Raw genomic sequence first — 26,736 nt, forward strand, 5'->3', positions numbered from 1 at the left:
CCGCAGCACCAATTACAGGTTAAGCCTGTTGAAGTATTGCAGCCATAAAATACAATGATTTGCTAGAAAAGACCTTGTTTTTTTGTTTTGTTTTTGCCGTTTACCTGCACTGTACTAAGCAAGCATGGTGATGGGAGCCCATGCTGTTTAAAAGGCAAAGGGCCAGATCCAGAGAGAATTGGATCCGCGCAGCGTATCAGAGATACGCTATGCCGCCGTACCTTACCTGGCGGAATTTCGAATCCTCAACGATTTTGCGCCGTAAGTTACGGCGGCGTAGTGTATTTCTGGCGGCGGAATTCAAATCGGCGATCAGGGGGCAGGTTTCATTTAAATGAAGCGCGTCCCCGCGCCAAATGATCTGCGCATGCGTCGTCCAGAAATTTCCCGCCGTGCTTTGCGCGAAATGACGTCGCAACGACGTCATTTTTTGAACTTGGACGTGAGTTACGTCCATCCCTATTCACGGACGACCTGCGCAAAAAAAATAATTCAAATTTTGACGCGGGAACGACAGCCATACTTAACATGGCAAGTCTATATATACACGCCGCAAAATATCAGCTTTAACTATACGCCGGAAAAAGCCGACTACAGACGACGTTAGAAAATGCGACGGCCGCGCGTACGTTCGTGGATCATCGTAAATCGCTAATTTGCATACCCGACGCGGAAAACGACGCAAACTCCACCCAGCGGGCGCCGAAGTATTGCATCTAAGATCCGAAGGCGTACGAAGACGTACACCTGTCGGATCTTACCCAAAAGCCGTCGTATCTTGGTTTGAGGATTCAAACTAAAGATACGACGCAGGAAATTTGAAAGTACGCCAGCGTATCAGTAGATACGCCGGCGTACTTGCTCTGAATGAATGGTGGAGAATGAACCACTTTAGGCGCTGACACCACAGCAATGTGCCAGATATTTCACGTTATGAATGCTTGAGCCTGTCCACTCTAGGAACAGACTTCCGTGCTTCTGTACATTTTCAATGCCTACATAGAGCTGTAGGAGGGATCATAAGTATCCTTGCAGTAGGACCTGTCCCCTTTTTCGATGCACTGTTTGTTTTGTCTGGGGGGGGGGGGTAGGAAATAAGCAATAATACTTACATTATTCCTCACTTCCTGGTAGCCGGTGCTCTTCCCTCTACCAATGTTCTGAAACGTGCACAGGTTCTTGCTGTTTACAGATACAATGCAGGACTGCTCGACACTGCAAGGGTAGTTCTTTCCGCTACCTGTAGTTGAGCTTTAACCACTTCCCGACCTCCTCATGTACATATACGTCAGCAGAATGGCACATGTACGTACCTGTACGTCCTCTGCTAGACGTGGGTGGGGGGTCCGATCGGGACCCCCCCCGGTACATGCGGAGGTCGGGTCCGCTCGGGGAGTGATCCGGGACGACTGCGCGGCTATTTGTTTTTAGCCGCTCCGTCGCGATCGCTCCTCGGAGCTGAAGAACGGGGAGAGCCGTGTGTAAACACGGCTTCCCCGTGCTTCAGTGTGGCGGCGCATCGATCGGGTGATCCCCTTTATAGGGGAGATCCGATCGATGATGTCATTCCTACAGCCACACCCCCCTACACTAGTAAACACACACAAAGTTAAATGTTTAACTCCCAAACTGCAACTGTAATTTTCACAATAAACAATGCAATTTAAATGCATTTTTTGCTGTGAAAATGACAATGGTCCCAAAAATGTGTCAAAATTGTCCGAAGTGTCCGCCATAATGTCGCAGTCATGAAAAAAATCGCTGATCGCCGCCATTAGTAGTAAAAAAAAATAAAAAAAATAAAAATGCAAAAAAACTATCCCCTGTTTTGTAAACGCTATAAATTTTGCGCAAACCAACCGATAAACGATTATTGCGTTTTTTTTTACCAAAAATAGGTAGAAGAATACGTATCGGCCTAAACTGAGGAAAAAAAAATGTATATATGTTTTTGGGGGATATTTATTACATCAAAAAGTAAAAAATATTGCATTTTTTTCAAAATTGTCGCTCTATTTTTGTTTATAGCGCAAAAAATTAAAACCGCAGAGGTGATCAAATACCACCAAAAGAAAGCTCTATTTGTGGGGAAAAAAGGACGCCAATTTTGTTTGGGAGCCACGTCGCACGACCGCGCAATTGTCTGTTAAAGCGACGCAGTCCCGAACTGTAAAAACCCCTTGGGTCTTTAGGCAGCAATATGGTCCGGGGCTTAAGTGGTTAAATAGAAATCCTGTAAGGAACATTATGGGGGTTATTTTCTAAAGGCAAATCCACTTTGCATTACAAGTGCAAACTACAAGAGCAAAGTGCACTTGAAATTGTACTGGAAGTGCACTTGGAAGAGCAGTCGCTGTAGATCTGAGGGGTAGATCTGAAATGAGGGGAAGCTCTGCTGATTTTATTATCCAATCATGTGCAAGCTAAAATGCTGTTTTTTACATTCCTTGCATGTCCCCCTCAGATCTACAGCGACTGCACTTCCAAGTGCAATTTCAAGTTCACTTTACACTTGTAGTTTGCACTTGTAGTGCAAAGTGGATTTGCATTTAGTAAATAACCCCCAATGTGTCCTAGCTAAAGCCTTGTTTACACAATGAAAATATTGGATTAATGATCGTCGTTTCTTGCATGCTAGTCTCATATCGAAAATGAAGAGGTTACTAACTTACGAAAATCCTCATACGACCTCGGAAGTGATGTAATGTGTTGTATTGTAATGTGTTTTGTTTCCGAGCATGCGTGGTCTTGCTCTTCCGATTTAATTTTTTTCGGACAAGTGCTGTACTGATTAAACAAAAATAGGATGATCTGGTATCGTATGAGAACATTTTTGTGTTTTTCCTATCAGATAATTTCCGATAAACTGTCCTGATTGGCTCTCAAAAGCTATGTACTAATGATCAGATTATCGTACGATCTCTTCTAAAGCCTTCTTTTTTTTTTTTTCTGATTGTGTATACTAGGCCTAAGCCTTTCCCTGCCCGACTGACGATATCCTTGCCAGTGCTGCTGTTCAACAAACCTCTGCATGCTATGCACAATATGTCTATCCTAGAACTAGAGCTACTTGTAGGAGTTGGAGAGGCTTGGCTGTGCCAGGTCTCTGCCTTGATAAGCGGCTCCCTTTTAATTACATTGTCTGTATTTGCATATGTCTTTAGCTCCAGGAGTGATCATTGCAGCTAATTTACAATGAACACAATTCATCAATTTCATTGTAATGTGGGAATGTTTGTTGATGTTCTTAAACTGAAAAATTGATTTTCTTCCATGCAATCCAATGTATAAAATTACGCAATTTCAATACAATTTAGACCAAGTAGACTTCTACAAATTATAATATATAAACCCTTCATTTGTATGCATGTGCTCAGTATTTTCAGCATTGATTGAAATTATGCTCTCCTCACACAGAAATCTTTTTCTTATTTTATAATAGTGTGAAATTAGCCGTGTCTTTTCAAATTGTTTTTACTAGCACAGTGTAAGAAGCGCTCACTGGAAACTATTCAACATTTATACCATGAAATTATATATAACAACAATTACTTGTAGTGAAATAAAAATAACAGATTCTTAGAGAAGAAAGTGCTTGCCTATCATACAATAAAGGTAGCACTGTTGCTCACAAAAATCCAACTTAAATTAAACACCAAATTTAAATGATGTACCCCTTTAGGCTATTCTTATTGCATCCTCTCACAAATACCATAATTCTATGTGGCTTTACAGTTCTGTATACCTCAAAAATTAAAGCCTAATTTCAGTAAATTTTCTTTATGATCGGCAAAGGTGTAGCCTCTTTCAGGTGTTTGATTTATCATTATTTTTCCTGTCAAACGTTTTTTTATTATTGAATATTAACAGTCAAAGGTGAAAAAGGTTCATCACAGGTTCCATTGCAAGTTAAATCTCAGATCTTCAATAGTGAAAGGATTAATAGTAGTAGTATAAAGTCCAGCGACCGTTATAGACATAAAAGTGAGTATTTTCTCCATTTATGCATATAACAAGATAAGGAACATGGTTACTGGTGCGACTAAGTCAACTTCTATTAACATTGAGAAGAAACTCCTGGGGATTGATGAACATACCCCCACGATGTCTATCATCCTATCAATTAATCCATCTTTTAACAATGATGGAGTTGAATCCTAGTGATGGGTAACTGTCATAAAAGGGAACATATGTAGGGAAAACCACCAGGAGAATGTAAGTCTGATCCCCATAAGGTAAATAAAAGTTACAATTCACATAAAGAAAATTAAACAAAAATTTGTCATTACACTGGGAGAGGTAATAGAAAATGATGCATATGGTTCAGAATTTCTCAACAGCAATAGACCTGTTGAAATCTGGTAAGAGGCCTTTACATATGTCTATCCAAGAACTTCATTATTGCCCAATTCCAGAGATCCATAAGGTAACCTGAATGATAAAAGGCTAGAGCAAGTCAAGGTTAGAGAAACCCGGAAGAGACAGAATAGAGAAGGAAAGAGAGACCCAGAAGCCTAGAGGAGACCGCCCCGATACCCTAAAAATATTTAACTCTTCATTACTGCGGAGACGTACATGGTTCCCATATAGCTTCACATGTCTGAACCGTACCAAGGAGAGTGCTGACCAACTATTCTTGAGCAATGATCCAGGAAATGTTTTGTTTAGCTGTCCCAAAGGAGAAAACCCTCACTATAGATATTTTTTGCTCCTAGCAGTATTAAGAAAATCAGGCGTCTTTCATTCTTAGGTGCTGCTTCCACAGGAAAGTTGAATAAAGAAATCTGTGGGGATTTAGAAATGGACTCCTGTAATTTTCCTCAGCATGTGGAATATTTGGTTTCAGAAGCCTCTAATTTTGGGGCAGTCCCACCAGACATGTAACATTGTCCCCAATGTGGTCACAGCCTTGAAAGCAAATGGGTAAGGTTGAATGAAAAATCTTGGCTAAGTGGCAGGGACAAGATACAATCTCATCCATACTTTTAAATTGGCTTCAATCAGGGAAATGTTGAGTACCCCTTGATGTGCTCATGTGGAGGTCCTATGCCAGATCTCCAAGTTTCACTCCTGAGCAAGGTCCTTCTCCCATTCCAGCATGTAAAGGGTTTTGGAATCAATGTTGGTGAATGACTTATAAAGTACAGTAATCCCCCCCCCCCTTCTTAGCTCCATGGCCTGACCACACCAAAGTTCATATGGTGTGATAGAAGGGGGAACAGGTTTCTGCTCCCATAATGAATCTGAAAAGTGAGATATTTGGACAAACCTGAATTTTTCAGAGGGGCATGTCTAACCTACTGATACAGTAGCTAAGAGTAATTGGTCCAGAAGAATTAAAGAAGTGTCTGATCCTATACATCCTCTTGTCTAACCACCATTTGAATGCTTGAATGTACCTACCTGAAGGGAACTGGGGGTTGTGGAAGATATAAGATAGCGGTTGAATATTCAAGATTCGTTTTGGGTGACTTTTCAGTCCATCCCATAGGGATAAAGTGTGGAATAGTGTGGGCGCTAAGATGGGGGCCTATTCTTTGGAGGACACCACATTAGAAAATCCAACGTAAATTGAGGGGTCTTTCCATATGCACCTGCTCTGGAGTAAACCATGGAAATCTGGGTCAGTTGAGCAGCTTGATAATGCCAAAGGAAGTTCGGTAACCCCACCCTGCCCCTGTCTCTGGTTCAAAAAAGAATCCGAATGTGTAGGGCCCGAAAAAAGTATAATCGATGTTTCATTGTTGCCACTGTTTGAGTCTCATCCAATTTACGGTAAAGAGGAGAAAAATTTGCTGACCCACCCCCAAATATGGGACAACTGAATTACTCCATGTAAAGTCAAAATGATCCTTTAAGCGTGAAACCAGTGCGCTCGCGACCGACACATTCAGTACCCAAATCTTGGACATATTGACAGAGAGGCCAGAGACCCCGCCCAAATTTCTGCAATAATCTGCAGATGTTCGGGTAGAAAGATTAGAGGGGAGGTGACAAAAAGAGAGCGTTAGCGAAAAGAGCACACTTGTGGATTTGTGGCCCACAGCTAACCCCATGTATGTCTGGGAGATTTCTAATTGCTATGGCCAGGGTTTCAATTGCTATTGCGAAAACCAGCGGGGACAATCGGCATCACTGACGTGTACCCATAAAAATTTGAAATGGTTAGGAAAAATAACCTTGTATCCGTACCCGGGCTAGAGGTGCAGAATACAATGCCTTTGTAATATTAAGAAAATTCTGACAAAAGCCCCATCTTTTCAAAATATTAAACCAAGAAATGGAGTCAAAGGTCTTTTGGAGACCTATTGAAAGAAGGGGTCCTTCCTGGTGGTTACCCCCATTCCAGCCAGATTTCAGAATGGAAATGTTGATTGCACTTCTTATCTGATCGGGTCCCTGCCTGCCTGGTATAAAGCCAACCTGGTCTTTATGAACATAAAGGCTTTTAAATTGATATTCGGTCTGCTAGGAGTTTGGTCAGAATTTTCAGATCATTGTTAATTATTGAAATTGGCCTATAATTACTAACCAGACCCGGATCTTTATCCAGCTTGGGAATTACTGAAAAACGCAGAGTTTAATTCATGACCTAGTGGGTCCCCTTTTCTTAAACTGTTAAAGAAGTGAGCTAAATATGGGGCAAAGATCTGAGCAAAGGTCTTATACCAAAGTTGGAGAAACCATCTGGGCCTGGGGCCGAGTTTAGTTTCAGGTTTTGAATGACCTGGGTTACTTCGGCAGAGATTGAGGCCTCCAGCCTTTTCCGATGCCTATCTTCCAATGTAGGAAGCATTCTAAAAGTAATGAAAAGCCTCCATGATGCGTTGTGGATTACACGTCCTGGTACTTCCGGACTAGTTTTTCAGTGGAAACTGCTTTAGGATCGCGTTTAGGCCATTTACTAAGGGTTAGGAATTCCTTTTCCAGCCTCTCTATTTTCATGTGTGTTTCTCGGTGAGTCTGTATCTGAATACATTTTCCCCTGATTGTGGCTTTATGTGCTGCCCAAAGTTACTCTGATATCTCATTCATGTCATTCAGTATTCCTGCACCATGTAAATCAGACGCTGGCGATGGTTGCTGGAACGGATCAGACCTTGGGGCTGTGGACTAAAAAATTGTCTGAACGCATCGGTCAGACTGACGCCTTTTTCCACTGCTCCTTTCTGTGACTGACAGAAGCCTCCGCAAAACGTTGTCGAGGAGGGCCAGAAAATTGAAACCTCCCAGGCTCTGGAAACGCATTGCGCAAACCTTTTTGCAAGGCCTCCCGAAGATGTTTCATCCTCTGCTATATATAATATACACAAAGCCGTGATGTGTGTGTGTGTGTGTGTGTGTGTGTGTGTGTGTGTGTGTGTGTGTGTGTGTGTGTGTGTACTAAATGCACTGCAGCTAACTGAATCGCCTGCCTGAAGTATATTAGAAACAGTACACCTGGAATGGTCTGCAGTGAGATACAGCTAAACTGGATACAGTGTGTGTGTGTGTGTGTGTGTGTGTATATAATATACAAAGCCTGGATGTGTGTGTGTAATTAATATATATATATATATATATATATATATATATATATATATATATATATATATATATATATATATATATAATATATATATACACTGCAGCTAACTGAATCGCCTGCCTGCTCAAACTAAATGAAATTACTCTCACACTCTTCTCTTTCTCTTTCACTTTTTCTTTCACTTTTTTTTTTTTCTCTCTCTCTCTCTCTCCGCCAGCAACACACTAAACAGGGCCGACATGCAGGAGGCCTTATATAGTGTGGGGCGTGTACTTGGGGACACTGAGTGCGTGGCTGTGATTAGGCACACTGATAACAGTATGTAAACAAAAAAAATAATAAAATACATTTTATTTTTGCTATTTTTCTATTTTTTTTTATTTATTTTAACATGCTTTCACCAGAGTAGTGCCGTGTCACCCATTTTTTTTTTTTTATGGGTAGAAGGTTGTCATATTTTTTTCATTACATAAGCAGGCTTTGCTCCATGCTAACCTGCTAATTGTAAAAAAAGTAATTCTGACATTAAGTTCTCTATTGTCATTGATTATATCAAGCACCCGCAATGCCCATAAACCTACAATGTGTCATCTTTGCTAAATGTGTAAGTCTGGCCACAGACGGCTCGAATCTTGGGAATTCCACACACAAGAGAATATCAATCAATTCTCCTATATATTCTTACCAGCATGAATGGATGAATCTCCACTATTCAGAGCCTGCTGCTGCTCAAATTGCCAAACAGTGACTACATCTGATAAGTTGCAATCGCTGTTCTGTGGATAATTTTCCACCTGGCTGAGTCCATTGCAGTTCCGCAAAAATCTGTCAAATTTTGGGCCATCTATGTCCAACTTTATTGGCAAAGTGAAGCTCAGAACACTGTGGTACGAACATGATACTCTGCTGCAATATACATAATGTTAAAAAAGTTTTATTACAATATAAGCTTTTAAAGTGGCTGCAAACCTCCTATAATGAAAAATGAATAACTCTAGGCCTTCTGTAGTGTGTACTTGCCTCTATTTAAAGCACCAAGTTTGGTCTGTCATTCCTCTGCTGTCCACATTGTGTTTTATACCAATGCCAGACAATCCTAGAAGATGGCCTGCCCAACCCAGCACACAGCAGGTGATCAACAATCTCAGCTGTGCATGTTTCCCTATGAGACTGTAGAGGGGGGTGTGTCCTTTCTCTCCACTCAGCACAGATGACAGGCTTTTCTAGTCAAAGTGTGGCCGCTTTCTAAAGAAAATGTATGGGCTTTCTCACCTTTTTGTTTGGATTCCGCAGGGATGTGTTTATTTGATCTAAACTTTAAATTCAGTTGAGCTTTAAAAGGGGTTGTAATGCTTCCTGTTTTTTCACCTTAATGCATCCTATGCATTAAGGTGAAAAAACATCCATTAATTACTGGCCCCCCGGTTAACTTACCTGAGCCCTCGAAAGTCCCGCGTCGAGAATGCATGGCTTCTCGGCTCTTCTCCGCCCAGTCTTCTCGGCTCTTCATTGGATAGATTGATAGCAGTGCAGCCATTGGCTCCTGCTGCTGTCAATCAAATCCAATGACACGGGGGACGGGGCTGAGTCTGGCAATCGTGTCTATGGATGCAAATGCTGAACTAGGGAGCGCGCCCGCAAGGTAACCCCCTTGGGAAAATGCTTCCCAGAGGGGGTCATTTGATGCAGGGAGGAGCTGAGGGACCCCAGAAGATGAGGTTCTGGGCCACTCTGTGCAAAACAAGCTGCACAGGTAAGTATGACATGTTTGTTATATAAATTGTTTTTCATTTGAACCTTTTGGTGTCACTTTAAGTATCGTAAGCTTATTAAACCAGTAGAAAGCACATTTCATACAAGCCGGTGCTATTTGAACTCTATTAATAATTCCACTTATTTTAGGCTGCAAACAGCTGCATGCACTTTTTGTTTTAATCACAGCTGCAGAGATCCAGCTACATCGCTAATAATGAGAGTCAAATTAGAATCCCAGTACAAAATAACAAACAGCCCAAAACCACTGGGATTTCTACACTGAAGATGGTGTCCAAATGTTAATTAGGAATTTAGAGTCAGAATGGTCTAGCAAGTAATTAGAGTACTTGTTAAAATCATAGATATTTTACTTGTTTTACCTTCAAACTTGAGCCGTACATCAAATAAAAAATAGACCGACATAATTAACAGTATAAAAACTCAATTCTAATAGGTATTAATAAATTGGGCTTGCTAATAATTGTCAGGATGTACTTTGGAAAAAGGTTAATTGTTTCAGTTATGACTAAAGTATTATATTTTTAGTTACAGTTCGTAATTTTGAGAGAAGGAAAAAAGGTGCAGGTATAATTGCAATAGTGAATCTTGAATTATTGATGTTTGTCTCCACCATCCACCACCTTTGCAACAGTGCTGCCACCAACAGCTGAATAACCTGCTTACCAACTCCAATAGATCCCTCATTACAAGGGATCACTCTGCGCCTATGGTTTATAACACAGCCTTGGCCTTTCTCCTGGTCGCAAGGCTGCCCTGTGCCCGTGGCGTCACTTAGTAGGATGGATATGCGGTTCACCAAAAATACAAAAAGCTCCAGATAGTGTAAAATCCTTTTAAGCGTTAAACAAGATGAAAAAAAATGTTGCACTTACAACAGCGATAAAATAGCGCCTTGATTTTGGTGATTGGCACCCACCCAAACAGACCTGTCCTTTCGGGACATGAGGGTGATAAAGGGGTCATCTTATTTTACTGGTAAGAAATAATTGAGCACACTGAGGTGAACACTGGTTGGTGGGCTTCTTATCTATAGCAATTAAATGAAGATCGCTGACAGCTTCTCTTCTGTCATTGCACCTTCTTTAGGAGTGGCTCGCATTGCTATTTTTCTTTTATTTTTCTTTTATGGACACTTGTGCGAATCTGTATTTTGTTCTGCTGTTTGCATTATCTTAAGTAGTGGCCACATTGCCATCTGTCCTCCTATATGGAAAATTGAGAGGACACTTTCATAATTTTTGGTACCCTTTTATTAATTTGTATTTTTTTTTTCATTTTTTTTTTTTTATGATATTTAGGCTATGTTTATATGTAATGTGCATAATTATTGCTGCGCTTCTTAATATTTGTTGGAGCTTTGGTATCATGAATCTTAGTGCTGGCAGCTCATTCACCGTTACACCTAGGTGCAGCGTTTACTCCCATATAAACGATTTCTCCTGCAGCAGTTTAATGACATCTTTCTCATAAACTGCACCTAGGTGGGACCCATGCTTGCGGCAATTAAGGGGACCCAGATGACACCTTTGTTGAGAAACTCTGGTTTTGGGAAGCATTAGGGTCAGGATAAGCCTTATTCAGAAGTCTTAACTAATTATATATCTTAAAGTGTCTTCAGGGACTGAGTTCCACCAGTATGGTGTACCTCAGCCCTGGACTTGTAGAGCACCCCCTTTCTAACTCTGTGTGTTGCACCACCCTGAGTTCCATCCGCAGCAGTCAGCCGTAGGGTCCACTACCTTAGCGGTGCACTCCTGACCCCAACGATGTGCATTTGTCACCTGGCCTCAGGTGACTTGACACAGTGTAACGTGGATATCAAATTAGGCATGCACAAACCCAATGTTTAGCTCAAGTGCCAAGTGAAGGAGAATGCATGGCTGGCCGACAATTCTGCTGCTAATTGTGAGACGTGGCTTAAGCTTGGTATGCACAGATCAAACACCAGCCGGCATTTGGCCCATGTGTACAGCAGCCTGTATGACAAAAATATCAGCATCTGTCACAGCTGCCGATCGACCCTTGATCAGTGCTTGCAGCCAATGACTGCGAGTGTTGACCGGTGTGTTCTGGTGGGGACAATCCCTCGTCCCCCTGTCAGAACACAATGGCTCAGCAGGGAGATCTCTGTACATAACATCACACAGTACAGCAAGTGCCTCAGTTTTATTTTTTCGTTCAGCATGCTGGGTTGAATTAAAAAAAAAAAAACTGTCAGTGTATACCAGGCTTTAGGCCTCATGTGGACGTTTTTACAGCTGCGTTTTTTGTCTTCAGACATTTTTTCTGCAGCCAGTAAACTCTCCAGCATGTTATCCTATGTGTCCATTTACACTTAGGCTGTAATTAACCATTTTTGGCAGTAGCTTTTTTCTGTCTGGGGAAAAAAATCCCCAGAACTAGTGGGGTTTAAGAGGAGTTTGTATAGCTATAAAATCTCTGAAAATCACTGGCTATTCGCCGTCTATCAGCGCTTTTGAGCCAAAAGCTTTTGTGGGAGTAGAATTTTGTTTTAAAAAGCTAAAAATAAGAAAAAACTACAGCTGAAAAACGCTAAAAATGCTTAAAAACGTCTTCTACATCTTTCTACAGCGAACGTTACTGTCTATCTTCTTTTTTATTTTTTTAACATCCAGTGTGCATGAGGCCTTAGTGTTGTCAGGAAATGTTAGGGGCAGAATCTATAGGCAACTTTAACGGATTAAGCAAAATTGTTTTAGGATTTACATACTCTGATGAAAAAGTAAAAAAGTGCTTGTAGTGTTATCTTTCCGGCTGCTGGAAACTATTATTTCTCTCTCACACTCTTCTGAACAGAGCAGGCAGAAAATGAGACTGCATTCCCTAGTCTGACTTATTTAGTTGTGTATGTAAAAGTAGTTAATGCCATTAAACTCTCTAAAAGGCATGTAAAATGCAGCTTCTGCTATTGAACCCTGTTAATTTTAATTTATTTTTTTAAGTGAGAATAACCTGGAAAACATGATAAAAATTTGCCTATAGCTAAAATAGGACTTGTAATCCGTTATTCACTTGAATTTTTTTACACTGCATTCTTTAGTCCTGACTATCATAAAAAAAATATTGGGAAAATGTATGCAACATCCTGTTTTAAGGCAAAATTACAGAAAATTGTATCATTTGTTCTTTTCCACAAGAAATATTTCAGAAAATGAGTTCGAAACGTAGCAATTTTTACATTGTGCAACCATTCATTTAGGGTGACTTCTATCCATATAGTGTCATGGAAACAGACTTGCTGTTGCTAACATCTTCCGCGATTGTGAAGATGATTGTCAGTTTAAGAGCATACCTTCTCTGTCTAGTGCTGTCGTATACTGCTTATTACAATCCTTAAGTGTGTTAAAAAAAGATATAGACCATAAGGAAGAGCTTGAATGCATGTCCGCTGAGCTCCCTTCTTTTCCCTACAGCACCCACCTTGCTGGCCCCAAGCCTGCAGATGGGCAAGCAGAGCCTGGGATAAATGCAAGTGGGGGGTACTCATTACTGGGGGTGGAAGCGATTAGGTGGCTTGCGAGACATCAGATTGTTTCCATCTGGCAGCCGTAAATTGGCTTATCCGATACACACACACACACACACACACACACACCTCTGTTGGCTGCAGCCTCCATGTGTGTAATCTTCCCCCCCTTCCTCCCCACTCTCGGTGGCATTGAAAGGTTTATATGATGGCTTCATTTGTTTTTCTTTTTTAGGCTCTTTTTCCATTCCGTTTCACCTGGTGTTCCCAGCCAGTAACGCACTTCACTCCCCTGGGGGAGCAAAGAGACACACTTGGACAGCAACACTTTCAATCTGGGTAGAGGGTAGTGTAGATGCACCACTCCAGGTAGGTACCCAAATTTATGATTTCTTGGCAATTCTTCAGAGAATATGAATGATAACTCAAACTTTTACTTGTGGTTAGTCTTTGGCTGAAGCCATTTATTATCGATCAAATGTGTTTACTCTTTTTAAATCATAATGGCAACAGAAACTACCCAAATGACCCTGATCAAAAGTTAACACACCCCAATTCTTTAATACTGTGTATTGCCCCTTTAACATTAATGACAGCTTGAAGTCTTTTGTGGTATTTGTGGATGAGGCTCTTTATCTTGTATGTAAAACTTCTGATCAGGGTCATTTGGGTAGTTTCTGTTGCCATTATGATTTAAAAAGAGTAAACGCAGATGACTGATAATAAATGACTTCAGCCAAACACTAATCACGAGTGAAAGAAGGTTTTTGGGTTATCATTCATATTCTCTGAAAAATGGCCAAGAAATCATAAATTATGCCAGGGTATGTAAACTTATGAGCACAACTGTAAATGTCTGCTGTACGATACTGCATTTTCCAAATTTCGCAATGCTACTTAAGGAAAATTTGTATGGCCAACATTTTTTTCTTGGCCATGTTAAAATTTGTACATCTGTGTCACACGCCATCTGCAGTAGAATTTATTATTGTGCGGTCAAGTTAAAGTGAAATTTAGATTACATAATTTTAAACAAAATGTCAGCTTCTAATTGCATGTCTGTGTTTGCACATTGCAGGGATTTAGGTTTCAGGAGATGTTCAGACACTGCTGGTTGCTTGTATAACATGCTGATGCTGCTTAGTGAAACAAGTACCGTTTAGGGGCTTCTATTAGAAATGTAATACAAAGTACAAAATCTAATTGCAGGAAAAATGTATTGTTTTTTTTTTAGGGCTGTTGCTGATTAAAATTTTCGTGTTCGATTAATCGTTTTTTTTTTTTTTTTTTTTGTTTAATCAATTAATCGACTAATTTCGATTAATTATAACGCACATTCAGATTCAACTACTTTTCACTGATCTCCTTGCATTGCAACTCTGCATTAGTCAGTGGTAAATGTGGTATACACTATATACAATCACCCGTCACTAGTTAGTTTCCACAATCCATGACTTAACTTCACAGTTCACACAAATACGTTTTAAATTCAAACTGTAGCAATGACGTAAGTAATTTTTTCTTATTAAAAAACGTAGAAAGTTAGTTTAACTTTAATTATAAAACGTATGTAGTATATTGACTGTCAGTCACTTTATAGTAGGCAAGTAGGCATCACTTTAGCCAGTCACGCAGACATACCAGAGTGTTTACGTTTTCTGGAAGCAGACATGATCGCATTTTATTGACAATATACCCTGAAGAACTGAACAGTCTTTCGCACGGAACAGATGTTGCTGATACACAAAGAATTGTCTGCACAAAACTGCTTAGGACAGGAAAACAATGGTTATTTTTGCCCCCTTCCCCTGATGAAGCCTGATGCATCCTCCTGCTCCACAGATGCAGATGTACCTCAATCCAATGGGTGCAGTTTGCTCACATTCAGCAGGGTAAATCTCACTGTCCAGGCTGTCCGGTGACATCAAGAATTTTGATCGGTCAAAAAAATTCAAGATTAATCGAGGAATTAATCTTTAATTTCCCCAGCCCTATTTTTTTTTTTTTTTTGGGGGGGGGGGGGGGGATGGTTATTACACAATTTACTTTGTTCTTTTAATAACGTGTTTGAATCCGCAAGTATTTAAGTACTGAAATGTTACATTGTACATTGGAGTGTCTTCATATTTTCAATCAATATTTTAGTTATTTATAGCTCTCAATGTCTTTTAAATCTGTACACAAAGTGCTTATCCGAGGTTTTCTGAGGTGTTCCCAAAGTGCTGTTTTCTGTAATTGCCTGTTCTAAGTACAGAAAATGACAGAACTTGTATTAAATGCAGCTTATTACTTGCCCGTACTATTGCAACTTTCTTCATGATGGCTTAAAGTGGAACTAAAGGCATAACTTGTTTTTTATTTTGAAAAGCGTTGAAAGGGATTAAAACACCTGTCAGATTTTTTTAATGCTGTCTGTGTCCTCATTAGGTAGACTCACCCTCTCTTTTTGTCCGGTTTGCCATCCTCATTGAAAGTGAATGTAAAAGAAAATTCCACATTTTGGGTTGATATCAAAGCACTAATAGAGGGGAAATCCTCCAATTGGGAGTACTAGTTCTGGTGACACACAGATTCCCTCACTTTACAGGATTTCCTTTCACTTCCCATTTTGGCTATGGAATAGGGCAGGGATATGCAATTAGCGGACCTCCAGCTGTTGCAGAACTACAAGTCCCATTAAGCATAGCAAGACTCTGACAGCCACAAGCATGACACCCAGAGGCAGAGGCATGATGGGACTTGTAGTTTTGCAACAGCTGGAGGTCCGCTAATTGCAGATCCCTGGAATAGGGAGTGAAGAGAAATATCCGCAATGGGACACAGTTGGCCAAAGTAAAACTTATGGGGGTTATAACCCTCACTTTATACAAAATGAAAAAAAGTTATGCCTTTTAAGTTGCACTTTTTAACTCTATACAAACCACCCCCCTAAACTCTAGACAGACCACCCCCTATCATGAATGTTGCTGCCAGACTCATGCACCTTAGCAACAATTCAGTGTCCACTACCCTACCCCACTCTGCCAATCCCTCCACTGTCTTCTGCTCACCCAAAATATAAAAACCAAAATACCAACCACAATATACAAAGCCATTCACAACTCTGCCCAAAGCTACGTCACCTTTTCTCCTTCCATGACCTCCTGCTCTTTGGCTTCCTCATCGCCTCCTTCTGTGATCAACTCCAAGATATCTCCAGAGTGTTCCTCTGGATCTCCCTATCTCAGTCGATCAGGCTGTCTCCTACAAGCCATGAATAAGCACTGAAGCCAGTGCGAAACGTCGGTATTCTCCTGTTCCTATTGCTGTGATCTGCTGTGTTCTTGCTGTTGATTTGAATAAAGACAACCTGTTTGGTTTGGAGTGCGGCTGTCCATCCCTCATCTTTTTACCAATATCTGTCTCCTACTCTGTCTATCCTTAAAAACGTATCACTTCAGAAAAGTCTATCCAACTTTGACAGAACTGGAATTTTACTTTCTCCCATCCACTGATCCCCCACGGTTATTACATTTTTGTATCGCTTGCCTATCCCTGTAGAGGTCCTCTGAACCCTCCTGTATTGTATGAGATTGAAATTGTACAGTCTCCCTTAACATTATAAAGCGCTGCGCAACGTGTTGGCACCATATACAACCCCAATTCCAAAAAAGTTGTGACGCTTTGTAAAATCAATATAAAAACAGAATGTAATCATTTGTAAATCGCATAAACTCCTATTTTATTCACAGTAGAAAATGGAAAACCTATAAAATGTTTATGAGTAAATGGAGAACTCTGCGCTATGCTAAGGTAAAATATATTAAGGAAGCTGCTCCCCTAAAGTGGTGTGAAAACAACTTTAGCAATGTGGGGGGTGTATAGTAATAAGGGGGTGCTAAAAATACTAGCTCCCCCTTATTGCTATACACCCCCCACATATCAAATGTTTAAACTGAGAAAATGTACAATTTTTAGAAAACAATAAGTTCATTTTGAAATTGATGTCAGCAATACATCTCAAAAAAGTTGGGACAGGTCCATGTTTACCACAGCATCCCCCCTTCTGTTAACACTCTGTAAACATCTGGGAACTAAGGAGACCCGTTGCTGAAGTTTTTGGAAAGGCATATTGTCCCATTCTTGCCTGATATACAATCCTAACTGCTCAACAGTCCTGGGTTGTCTTTGTTTTATTTTGTGGTTCAAGACGCAGCAGATAATTTCAATTGGTGAAAGGTCTGGACTTCAGGCAGGCCAGTTAAACACTTAGGGCCAGATTCTCGTACAGCGGCGTATCTATAGGTGGGCGTAACGTATCCGATTTACGTTACGCCTCCAACTTAGACGGGCAAGTGCAGTATTCTCAAAGCACTTGCTCTGTAAGTTGCAGCGGCGTAGCGTAAATCGGCCGGCGTAAGCCCGCCTAATTCAAATGTGGAACAGGGGGGCGTGTTTTATGTAAAATAATCATGACCTGACGTGATTGAAGTTTTTCACAAACGGCGCATGCGCCGTCCGTGGACATATCCCAGTGTGCATTGCTCCAAATACGCCGCAAGGACGTATTGGTTTTGACGTGAAGGTAAATTACGTCCAGCCCCATTCACAGACGACTTGCGCAAACAACGTAAAATATTCAAAATTTGACGTGGGAACGACGTCCATACTTAACATTGGTACGCCGCATGTACGCCACCATATAGCAGGGGTAACTTTACGCCGGGAAAAGCCTAACGTAAACGGCGTATCTGTGTCGGTCGGGCGTATGTTCGTGAATTCGCTGATTAGCTGATTTACATATTTATAGGCATAAATCAGCGTACACGGCCCTTGCGGCCAGCGTAAATATGCAGTTACGATCCGACAGCGTAAGAGACTTACGCCGGTCGGATCTAATAGAAATCTATGCGTAACTGACTCTATGAATCAGGCGCATAGATACGACGGCACAACTCAGAGATACGACGGCGTATCTGGAGATACGCCGTCGTATCTCCTTTGTGAATCTGGGCCTCAGACTCTTCTACTACAAAGCAATGTTGTTGTCATAGATGCAGAATGTAGTTTATCATCATCCTGCTGAAATATGCAAGGCCTTCCCTGAAAAAGACATCAGCTGGATGGGAGGATGGGAGGAGCATATGCTGCTCTGAAACCTGGTTAAATCTTTTAGTATTGATGGTGCCTTTCCAGATGGGCAAGCTGCCCATTCCATACGCCCTAATGCTCCTCCATACCATCAGAGATGCAGGGTTTTTAACTAATAGCAAGCTGGAAGGTCCCTCCCCTCTCTTTAGTCTGGAGAACACGGCACCCATGTTTGCCAAAAAGAATATCAAATTTAGATTCGTCTGACCACAGGACAGTTTTCCCATTTTCAACAGACCATTTTAAATGAGAGAAGACTGGATCATGTTTAGATATGGCTTATTCTTTGCATGATAGAGCTTTAACTTACATTTTAGGATGGCACAGTGATTTTTGGAAGTATTCCTTAGCCCATGCAGTGAGGCCTATCACAGAAACATGGCTGTTTTTAATGCAGTGCCGTCTCAATATTGTGTTTTGGCTTTGTCTCTTGCGCACAGAGATTTCTCCAGGTTCTTTGAATCTTTTGTTGTTATGTACTGTAAATGTTGATATATTTAGTCTGAAATCTTACGTTGAGAAACATTATTTTAAAATTGATAATTTTTAGGCACAGCTTTTCACAGATTAGTGAATCTCTGCCCATCTTTACATCTGAGACACTCTCACGCTCTAAGATGCCCTCTTTATACCAATCATGTTTCTGACCTGTTGCCAATTAACCACAATTGGTTCCAAAATGTTCTTCCACCACCTCCTTGTTGGTATTACTCACTTTGACAGATTTTTGTTGCCCTGTGCCAACTTTTTTGAAACTTGGTGCTGCCATCAGTTTTAAAATTGGCTTATTTCTTTCTTAAAATGCAAATTTTCTTAGTTTAACCATTTCCCACACGCCATATAGCAATAGGACGTGTGCAAAGTGGTTTCATTATCCTGACTGGACGTCATCTGACACTATGCATCTCCGATCCCGGCAGTGTTGCTAACCTACCCTCTGCAGTGCCACCATCACCCCCTGCTTCCAATCACCCCCTGTCACGTACACCCCCTGACTCCAATCCCCCCCAGGCCCCCTGCCTCCATCGTCCCCTGTCTCCATCCCCCTCTGTGGTGCCACCAACAACCCCTGTCTCCATCCTCCACCCTCTGCGGTGTCAACATCCCCCTCTGCGGTGCAACTAACACCCCCTGCCTCTAATCTTCCCTTCCTCCATTGCCCCCTGTCTCCATCCCCCTCTGTGGTGCCACCGCAGCCACCATCACCCCCTGCCTCCCATCTCCATGCGCAGATCCAAACCGAACCGATCTCGGCTATTTTTACAGGCACATTCCCGCAACCACGGACATTTACAAACGGGGGGTAGAGTGGCCGTTTTTACGAACTGTCTGTAAAAATACGGACGGTTGGCAACACTGGATCCCGGTAAAGCGCGTTTGACGTAGGGTCTTTACCATGTGATCAGCTGCATCCAATCACAGATGATCACTGCATAAACTTGAAGAACCATGAATCGGCTTTTCATCCACTCGCACTGACAGTCGTGAGTAGAGGAGAGCCAATCGGCTGCTCTCCTGACAGGCGGGTCTGCACTGATAATCGGTACATTGATTATCTGTGCAGAATTATTAAGGATGCCTACCCAGGACCATCAGGAATGCCAATTGGTGCCCAATAAGGATGGCACTTTGGCCCATCAGTGATGCCTGCCAGTGCGTCTTGAGCAGTTCTGCCTAAGGCCCCTTTTACACAGACGGATAGAATGGTGCTTTTAACTGCGGATTTTACCGCAGCTAGAAGCACACAATGCTTACCTATGACACCCTTCACACACTACGGTTACCTGCAGTTATGTTACCCGCGGTTTTGTGCGGATAGAAAAAATAGAACTGAACGCGTCCAGCAGCAATATACCGCAGCTATCGGCACCTAACCGCAGGTAACCGCAGTGCACTGTGTCAGCTGCGTTTGGTATGAATCTTGAAACTCTGCGCCAAATTTCAAATAAAAAAAAACAGCATGGGTTCCCGCTCCAAGAGCACAAGCTCTTCTTGATTGGTTCAGAGTACCCAAAGGTGTCATCAACGGCCCTGTCTTTCAACTGGTGGTGTCTAGAAAGAAACACTACAGTCTGTAATAAGACATTAAAGCAGAACTTCAGTCACACTCAATACTGGCTTACCCCTAACCCCCACTGGTGCCACCATTATTGCGCATGCAGATGTGCTAGAGGGCTCTGCCTAGTCTTTGGGTCTTGGCAGGGTCCTTTGGTGTATCTGGGCACACATTTCATTCCTACACATGTGCAAAATAAAAGGGAGGTTAAAGCGGAGGTTCACTCATAATATAAACTTTGTATTAACACGATCTACGGAGCATAGACTTTTACAAATGACTGTTGTTATTTTTAGTTTGTATGTCATTACCGAGATTCAGATGTATTTGCTGTGACTTCCGGGTTATATTCCCCGCGGGAGTGGGCGTATCTCTCCCTTTCCCCGTGTGTGCTGGGACCTGTGCTGGGACCTGTCCGCAATGTCTCCTGGGAGTTCTGTGTCATGATTCCCAGGAGACGATCTGTAGCACTAATAGTGGAAATCCCGCGCTATCTCCCTCGTCACGTGACTCGACAAGCGGGTCACATGACGAAGGCGTATCCAAAATCGCCATTTTAAGTAAGGGAGCGCATGTTGATGGAAGCATAGCATCACGCTTCCCGGAAGTCTTTGCTTGTGGGCTTCACAATGCCCACAAGCAAAATGGAAAATGCCTGGCACGATTTTTATAACTTTTTTTTTAGACGGAAAACAATTGGATCGTTTTAAAAGCGGCTAGCAAGTGATTGTTAATGATATATCAGTAACACTATTAAATGCACAGTAATAGAAAAAAAGAGAATCCGCGGAACCTCCGTTTTAAGGAATTTGTGTGTACAGTGTAAACCACACACATGCGCAGATAGTCAAGGAATCCAGCACGTGTGCAGCTGTACTGCAGGGCTCGTACAAGAGACGAGGACCTGCTTCTTTGTCGCACAAATAACCTTAGTTTAAAAACAAAATAATAATGCCCAATTGTAAGAGATGGAGGGGGGAGGAGTCGGGGCAACATGAAATTTACCTCTAGGGTGAAGGTCTGGGAACTTTATGGGAGGCTGGTAATTTACACCGATGTAAATGAGGTTACATATAAATAGTCGAAGTATGCATAAATGTAAGATATGTTAGATGTTTATCAGGTCCACTTTAAAACCAGCGCATATTTTGCTTCTGAAACAGGAGATTTTGGTAAAATGATTGATGGTTTCCCACGCTGTTTTTCGTGTCCTATTAGTATAGTCTTCCCAGTGCTTTGTACAGGTTTTAAATTCCTCGGAGATGTAGGATTGTTGCATAATTCAACACACCCATATTCCCTGCATCTTTTGACAGCTATCTGGTTATTGAATGTTTTCAGATTATCAGACAAAAACTTAAGTCTGTGTGATCTGACTGAGGTGCAGCTGTTCACTGTACATTTATGGAGCCTTTTGAAATGCTTGGTGATAAATTTTGTTTCCATTTACATATAGGAAAAGATAAGTTTCCCCTATTGTTTCAGATTGTATAGTGCATGTTAAGCTTTACAGAACCCAGGACATACTTCTCCTGTTTTCAATTTTAGCATATTATCTGATCGCTTAGCTCCCACACACTCTACACTCTGCAAGTGTGTATTCAGTGAGAATAATAATCACTGACTGCATAGAATTTTTTTTTTGCAAGCATGCACCTGATAAGAGGTGGTAGTGATGTGCTGAAGTAGGGGGGGTAGATGATGCAGGGTGTGTGCTAATGAGGTCAACTGGTAATCTCCTACCTGTGTCAAGTCCCAAGGTCCCTCCAAAAAAGAAATGGAGAAGTTTTTTCATACTGTCAGCTGGACACCAAGGTAAAGGGTATGAAGATAAATGGATGCAAAAGTCTAGTAATGGTATATTGGTACATAGAGGGGCTGAAATTGAGAAAAAAAACAGAACTTACCCTTTAAATAGCCATAAATAACATAAATTTCCTGTACAGAAATTCCATGCAAGGATATTGTTCGCAACTTCTTCTAGCTTAAAGCGGAGGTTCACCCATAGAGAACACATTTTCCCCTTAGCTTCATGCTCGTTTTGTCTAGGGGAATCGGCTAGTTGTTTTAAAATATGACCTGTACTTACCGTTTACGAGATATGCATCTTCTCCGCCGCTTCCGGGTATGGGCTGCGGGACTGGGCGTTCCTTCTTGATTGACAGTCTTCCGAGAGGCTTCCGACGGTCGCATCCATCGCGTCACGATTTTCCGAAAGAAGCCGAACGTCGGTACACAGGCGCAGTATAGAGCCGCACCGACGTTCGGCTTCTTTCGGCTACGAGTGACGCGATGGATGCGACCGTCGGAAGCCTCTCGGAAGACTGTCAATCAAGAAGGAACGCCCGCTCCCGAAGACCCATACCCGGAAGCCGACGGAGAAGATGCATCTCGAAAACGGTAAGTACGGCTCATATTTTAAAACAAATAGCCGATTCCCCTAGACAAAACGAGCATGAAGCTAAGGGGAAAAGAGAAAAAAAAAAACTAATTGGGTGAACTCCCGCTTTAACTCATTCGCCAGTCAAAACTCAATATAAAGCTGTGAACTACCTGTATTTTAATCAAATAAAAGAATGCTGCACTAGGATTTGCCTGTCCCTTCTCTTCCTTTTTTTTACCCCCGATACATCCACTTTTTCCATCCGATGTACAGCTATGGAGGCGTGCGGAAAGTGGTTAAAGGCTATTGAGTAAACTGATTGCTTAGCATTTATGCAGAAGCAAAGGAAATGGTGTAACTAGTGCTCCTATTTTGCTCTCTTCTTGATTGATGGCCAATTACAGAGTGATCAGTAGAGTAAACTGACCACATGAACTGAATAAGTTATAAAATCAGAGCTTGGGAAAATTACCCCAAAAAAATCCAAACACTTCAGCAGCTGGAAAGACCCTATTACCCCATATAGGTCCCCAAATTTATAAAAAATAATCCCAGTGCCTAGAAACCCACTCCCCTAAGACCACTTTCACACCGAAGACGTTTTTCAGGTGCTAAAGAGCTAAAAATGTCTGTAAAGCCCCTGAAAAACGTCTCCCCTGCAGCCCCAGTGTGAAAGTGCTTTCACACTGGAGCGCTGTGCTTGCAGGACGTTAAAAAAAAAGTCCTGCAAGCATCATCTTTGGAGTGGTTTAGGAGCGGTGTATACACCGCTCCTTCACTGACCCTGCCTATTGAAATTAATGGGCACCGCTGCCGAACTGCCTGCAAAGCTCTTCGGCAGCGACGCTTTTCGGGCACATTTAACCCTTTCTTCAGCCACTAGCGGGAGGGGTTAAAAGCGCCCTGCTAGCGGCCCGAAAAGAGGCTGCAAAAACGGTGGTAAAGCGCAGCTAAAACTAACGGCGTGTTACCGCGAAGTGGCCCGCTGGCAGTGTGAAACGTTGTTTTCCTCGACGAGTTCCTTGTTGGGCTTGTCGAATCTTGACAAGCTTTCTTTGCGTACACACTGTCAAGACAAAATCTTGTTGTTCTCAAACGCGGTGACGTACAACACGTACGACGGCACTATAAAGGGGAAGTTTGATTCCACTGGCGCCACCCTTGGAGCTGCTTTTGCTAATCTCATGTTACTACGTGTTAAGTAAAAGGTTGGTGAGAGAGACGATTCATGCTTTTCAGTCTGTTACAGCGTGACGAATGTGCCATCTCCATTACAAACCCTACTTTTACCGAAGGCACGCTCCCATCTCATACTTTATTCTGAGCATGCGTAGGTTTCTAAGCATACACACGAACGTGTTTCTTGTCGTAAACCAGCCCGACGAGAAACGCAACAAGGAAATTGAGACTCCCGACGAGTAAAAAGGGAACTTGTTCTCTTTTTTTCTCGTCGAGTTCCACAACAGTTTTCTCCACGACAAACATACACACAACCGTTTTCCTCTGCAAAAAAGCTCTGCCACCAAGTTTCTTGATGGATTCTGTCGAGGAAAACGGTCGTGTGTACGAGGCCTTACAGCTACAAATTGTCAGTGTCGGTAAATGAAAACTTTAAGTTTTTTAAGTGCTTGTTAAAAAATGTATCAAACACTCACCAGAAAGTGAGTGAGAGTATCTCAATCCTCCCTTGGCAAGGGAGGAAATGACATCATAACTGGAACGGCAGGTTGTGGGTCTGCCATCTTTGATGTGGTAGAATTGCCTTTTTACATGTAAGTGTATTTTTAACAACAAAGTGGTTATTTAAACGATAATATACTATGAAAATGTCTCTTTTAATGAGGTATATAGAAGGCCTAAAGAATGTGGATCTAAGGACCAAGAAAGATTATATGGCCATGCTTTATCTGACCAAATAGTTTGTTTTATCTAGGGAGAATACATTGCATGGGGTGCACACGGCGGTGGATAAAAAGATTGAGCATCACATTGGTGATTTTAAAAGTGCACTTGCACATTTTATTTGAGCACAATCAAAAGTGTTTTTATTTGTTTGTCTATATAATACTGCAATATGAGAGTTTTTGTGTTATTTTAACATCACCCATTGGTTTATAGCAGGTGTATGGATTTAAAAATCCAAATTTCCTTTTTGTTCTATGACTCGGATCGTTTACATCACCCCTTTTAAATAAGTGTGCTCTATCCCTTACTTCACATCACAGCCCCCCTTGCAATCACAGACCCCTTCCCCCACATTTCGACTCCCCCTTTCTCACGCAATCACAGCCCCCTTGCAATCACAGCCCTCCCCGCGATCACAGACCCTTCCTCACATCACATTCCCCCTCCTCACATGACGACTCCCTACGTCACAGCACCCTAGCAATCACAAGTATGGTATGGCAGGGTGGACTTCTCTTCTGTGTGTACTTGCCTTCCTGCCGCTCCTGCTGTTGAACTCGCAGCAGTGCAGAGGGCTGGAGGCACGGCAGGTCTGCACTGAGGGCCAGAGCTGACAAACTTTTGTTAACAAGCAAGTGATAGGTTGCCAAGATGCGAGGCGGTCCTAGCAACCAATCGCCCACTAAATTTGAAAAGTTGGGTGGCTCCTGCCCTCCATGCAGACCTTTCGTGCCTCCCGCATTTTGCCTGCTTTGAGTTTAACAGCAGGGGTGGTAGGAAGGCAAGTACACACAGAAGAGAATTCCACCTAGGCTGCTAAATGGTGTGGCCGCGGCCTGGACAGTACTGTCACTCGGTCTGTGTCGGCACAGCATTCAGCTATTTGGTGATGCTTGGTATATAAGTTCTAACTTTCTGGAGAGCATTTAATAAAATTCTTTATGAAGCACTGTATGGAAAACAACGTAAAGATTTTTGTTTACGACAGTTTACGGCAATTTGTAGCTGTTAGGGGAGTGGATCGCTAAATCCTGGGAATATATTGTATAAACTGACTACATGTCATACTTTGTGCAGATTGTTAATAAAAAGCTAGCAATTGGCTTTAAGTATGGGTTGTTCTACTTTTTCAACTTCCTTTCTTTCCTGAGAATAAATGTAATTATCATAACAAACATCTGTTGTGGTTTTTTGCAGTGCCTGGCCACATGGGAATCTTTTCTTTCATCTCAGTCCTGTGACGTGAATATTGACGCAAGCCAAGAGGACAGTTCTGAGCACCTTTGAATAACTCTGAATGCCTTGCTATTCATTCAGTGTCCAGTAACCAAAGACGTGACCTTATTTATGCAAGGACCACCTGGAGACACATAATATATTCTGTATTATACTGTAAACACAAAGCACTGCCAAAGCCAATACTGGCATAGTCTTCCAGGCTCCAAAAACCACCCTGTCAATTACAGATCAGGTATTCAGCCGCCAAGACTTGCAGTATGTTTTTTATGCATGACTGGCATTTGGATAGGGTTGTGTAAATCATGTCTGTGTATTCTCTTTTGTATCTAGTAATTGTTTTAAATATGTAATATGAAGCCTTTTAATTAAAGAGTTTAATAAAAGTTTTCAAGCTTGTGTTGATTATGGTATGCAAATAACGTAAATATAAACCCAAGAAAAACAATTCTGGCCATATCAGTATTTTTTCTCCCTCATATTTTCACCTGGTGATTCTGCCAGTAACGCACGTGCTGTCCTAGGTAGATAAAACAGAACACTTCTAATGGTATCGTTTAGGGACCAAAAGGTAGCACATTAAGTGGCTTTTATTGTTATGGTTTACATAAGCTTTAAGCTACTAATAAGATTGCGCAAAGTTTCTGACTGATGAAGATGCAAACAGATTATTTGGGTATGATATACCTGGAAAACTCAATGATTGTATAATTTGAATCTTGGCTTAAAATATTACAAATGACTTGCGATCACAATCTAATTTACATGAATACAAATATCTTTAAGTTGAGTCCCAGGCAAAGCCTAACTAATCTTAAAATTGCTCCTTCCACCCTCCTAACACCTATACTGACTAACCTGTGTAAAAAGATGTATATTCAACGTGTACTTACAGTACCTATTATTACAGTCCTGATCAAAAGTTTAAGACCACTTGAAAAATGGCATAAAATCATTTTTTACATTGTTGGATCTTAAGGTTCCAAGTAGACAGGGCTGTGGAGTCTGAGTCGAGGAGTCGGAGTCGGGGGAAATTTTGGGTACCTGGAGTCGGAGTCGGCAAACAATGCACCGACTCCGACTCCTACTAAATTTAGATTGGAATTAAAAAAAAAAAAAAAAGCAAGTTTAAATGTCCCAATTCACAAAAAGTTATAATTATTGACTTCTCTACTGTAAGAATAAAGACCAATGCATGCAATGCCTCACGTAACCGCAAAACGAACATGTTAAGT

General features: G+C 41.7%; 1 protein-coding gene across 2 annotated transcripts in view; it reads left to right on the plus strand.

Annotated features, from left to right (window-relative positions):
• The window catches only part of SNX7 (sorting nexin 7), a 152,704-nt gene extending 126,804 nt beyond the window's left edge, over positions 1–25,900 (plus strand). Inside the window, exons 9-10 of one of the 2 annotated variants that reach the window (XM_040359982.1) lie at positions 7,938–7,941; positions 10,485–10,789. In XM_040359982.1, coding sequence (XP_040215916.1) covers positions 7,938–7,941; positions 10,485–10,774 — 294 coding nt within the window. In that variant the 3' untranslated portion in view covers positions 10,775–10,789. Of the gene's footprint in view, positions 1–7,937; positions 7,942–10,484; positions 10,790–25,462 lie in introns of those variants that run through there. The other variant, XM_040359983.1, reaches the window with a different exon arrangement.
• Positions 25,901–26,736: the final 836 nt, after the last annotated feature.

This window comes from Rana temporaria, chromosome 7 (assembly GCF_905171775.1).
Source record: "Rana temporaria chromosome 7, aRanTem1.1, whole genome shotgun sequence".
Classification (NCBI taxonomy): Eukaryota; Metazoa; Chordata; class Amphibia; order Anura; family Ranidae; genus Rana; species Rana temporaria.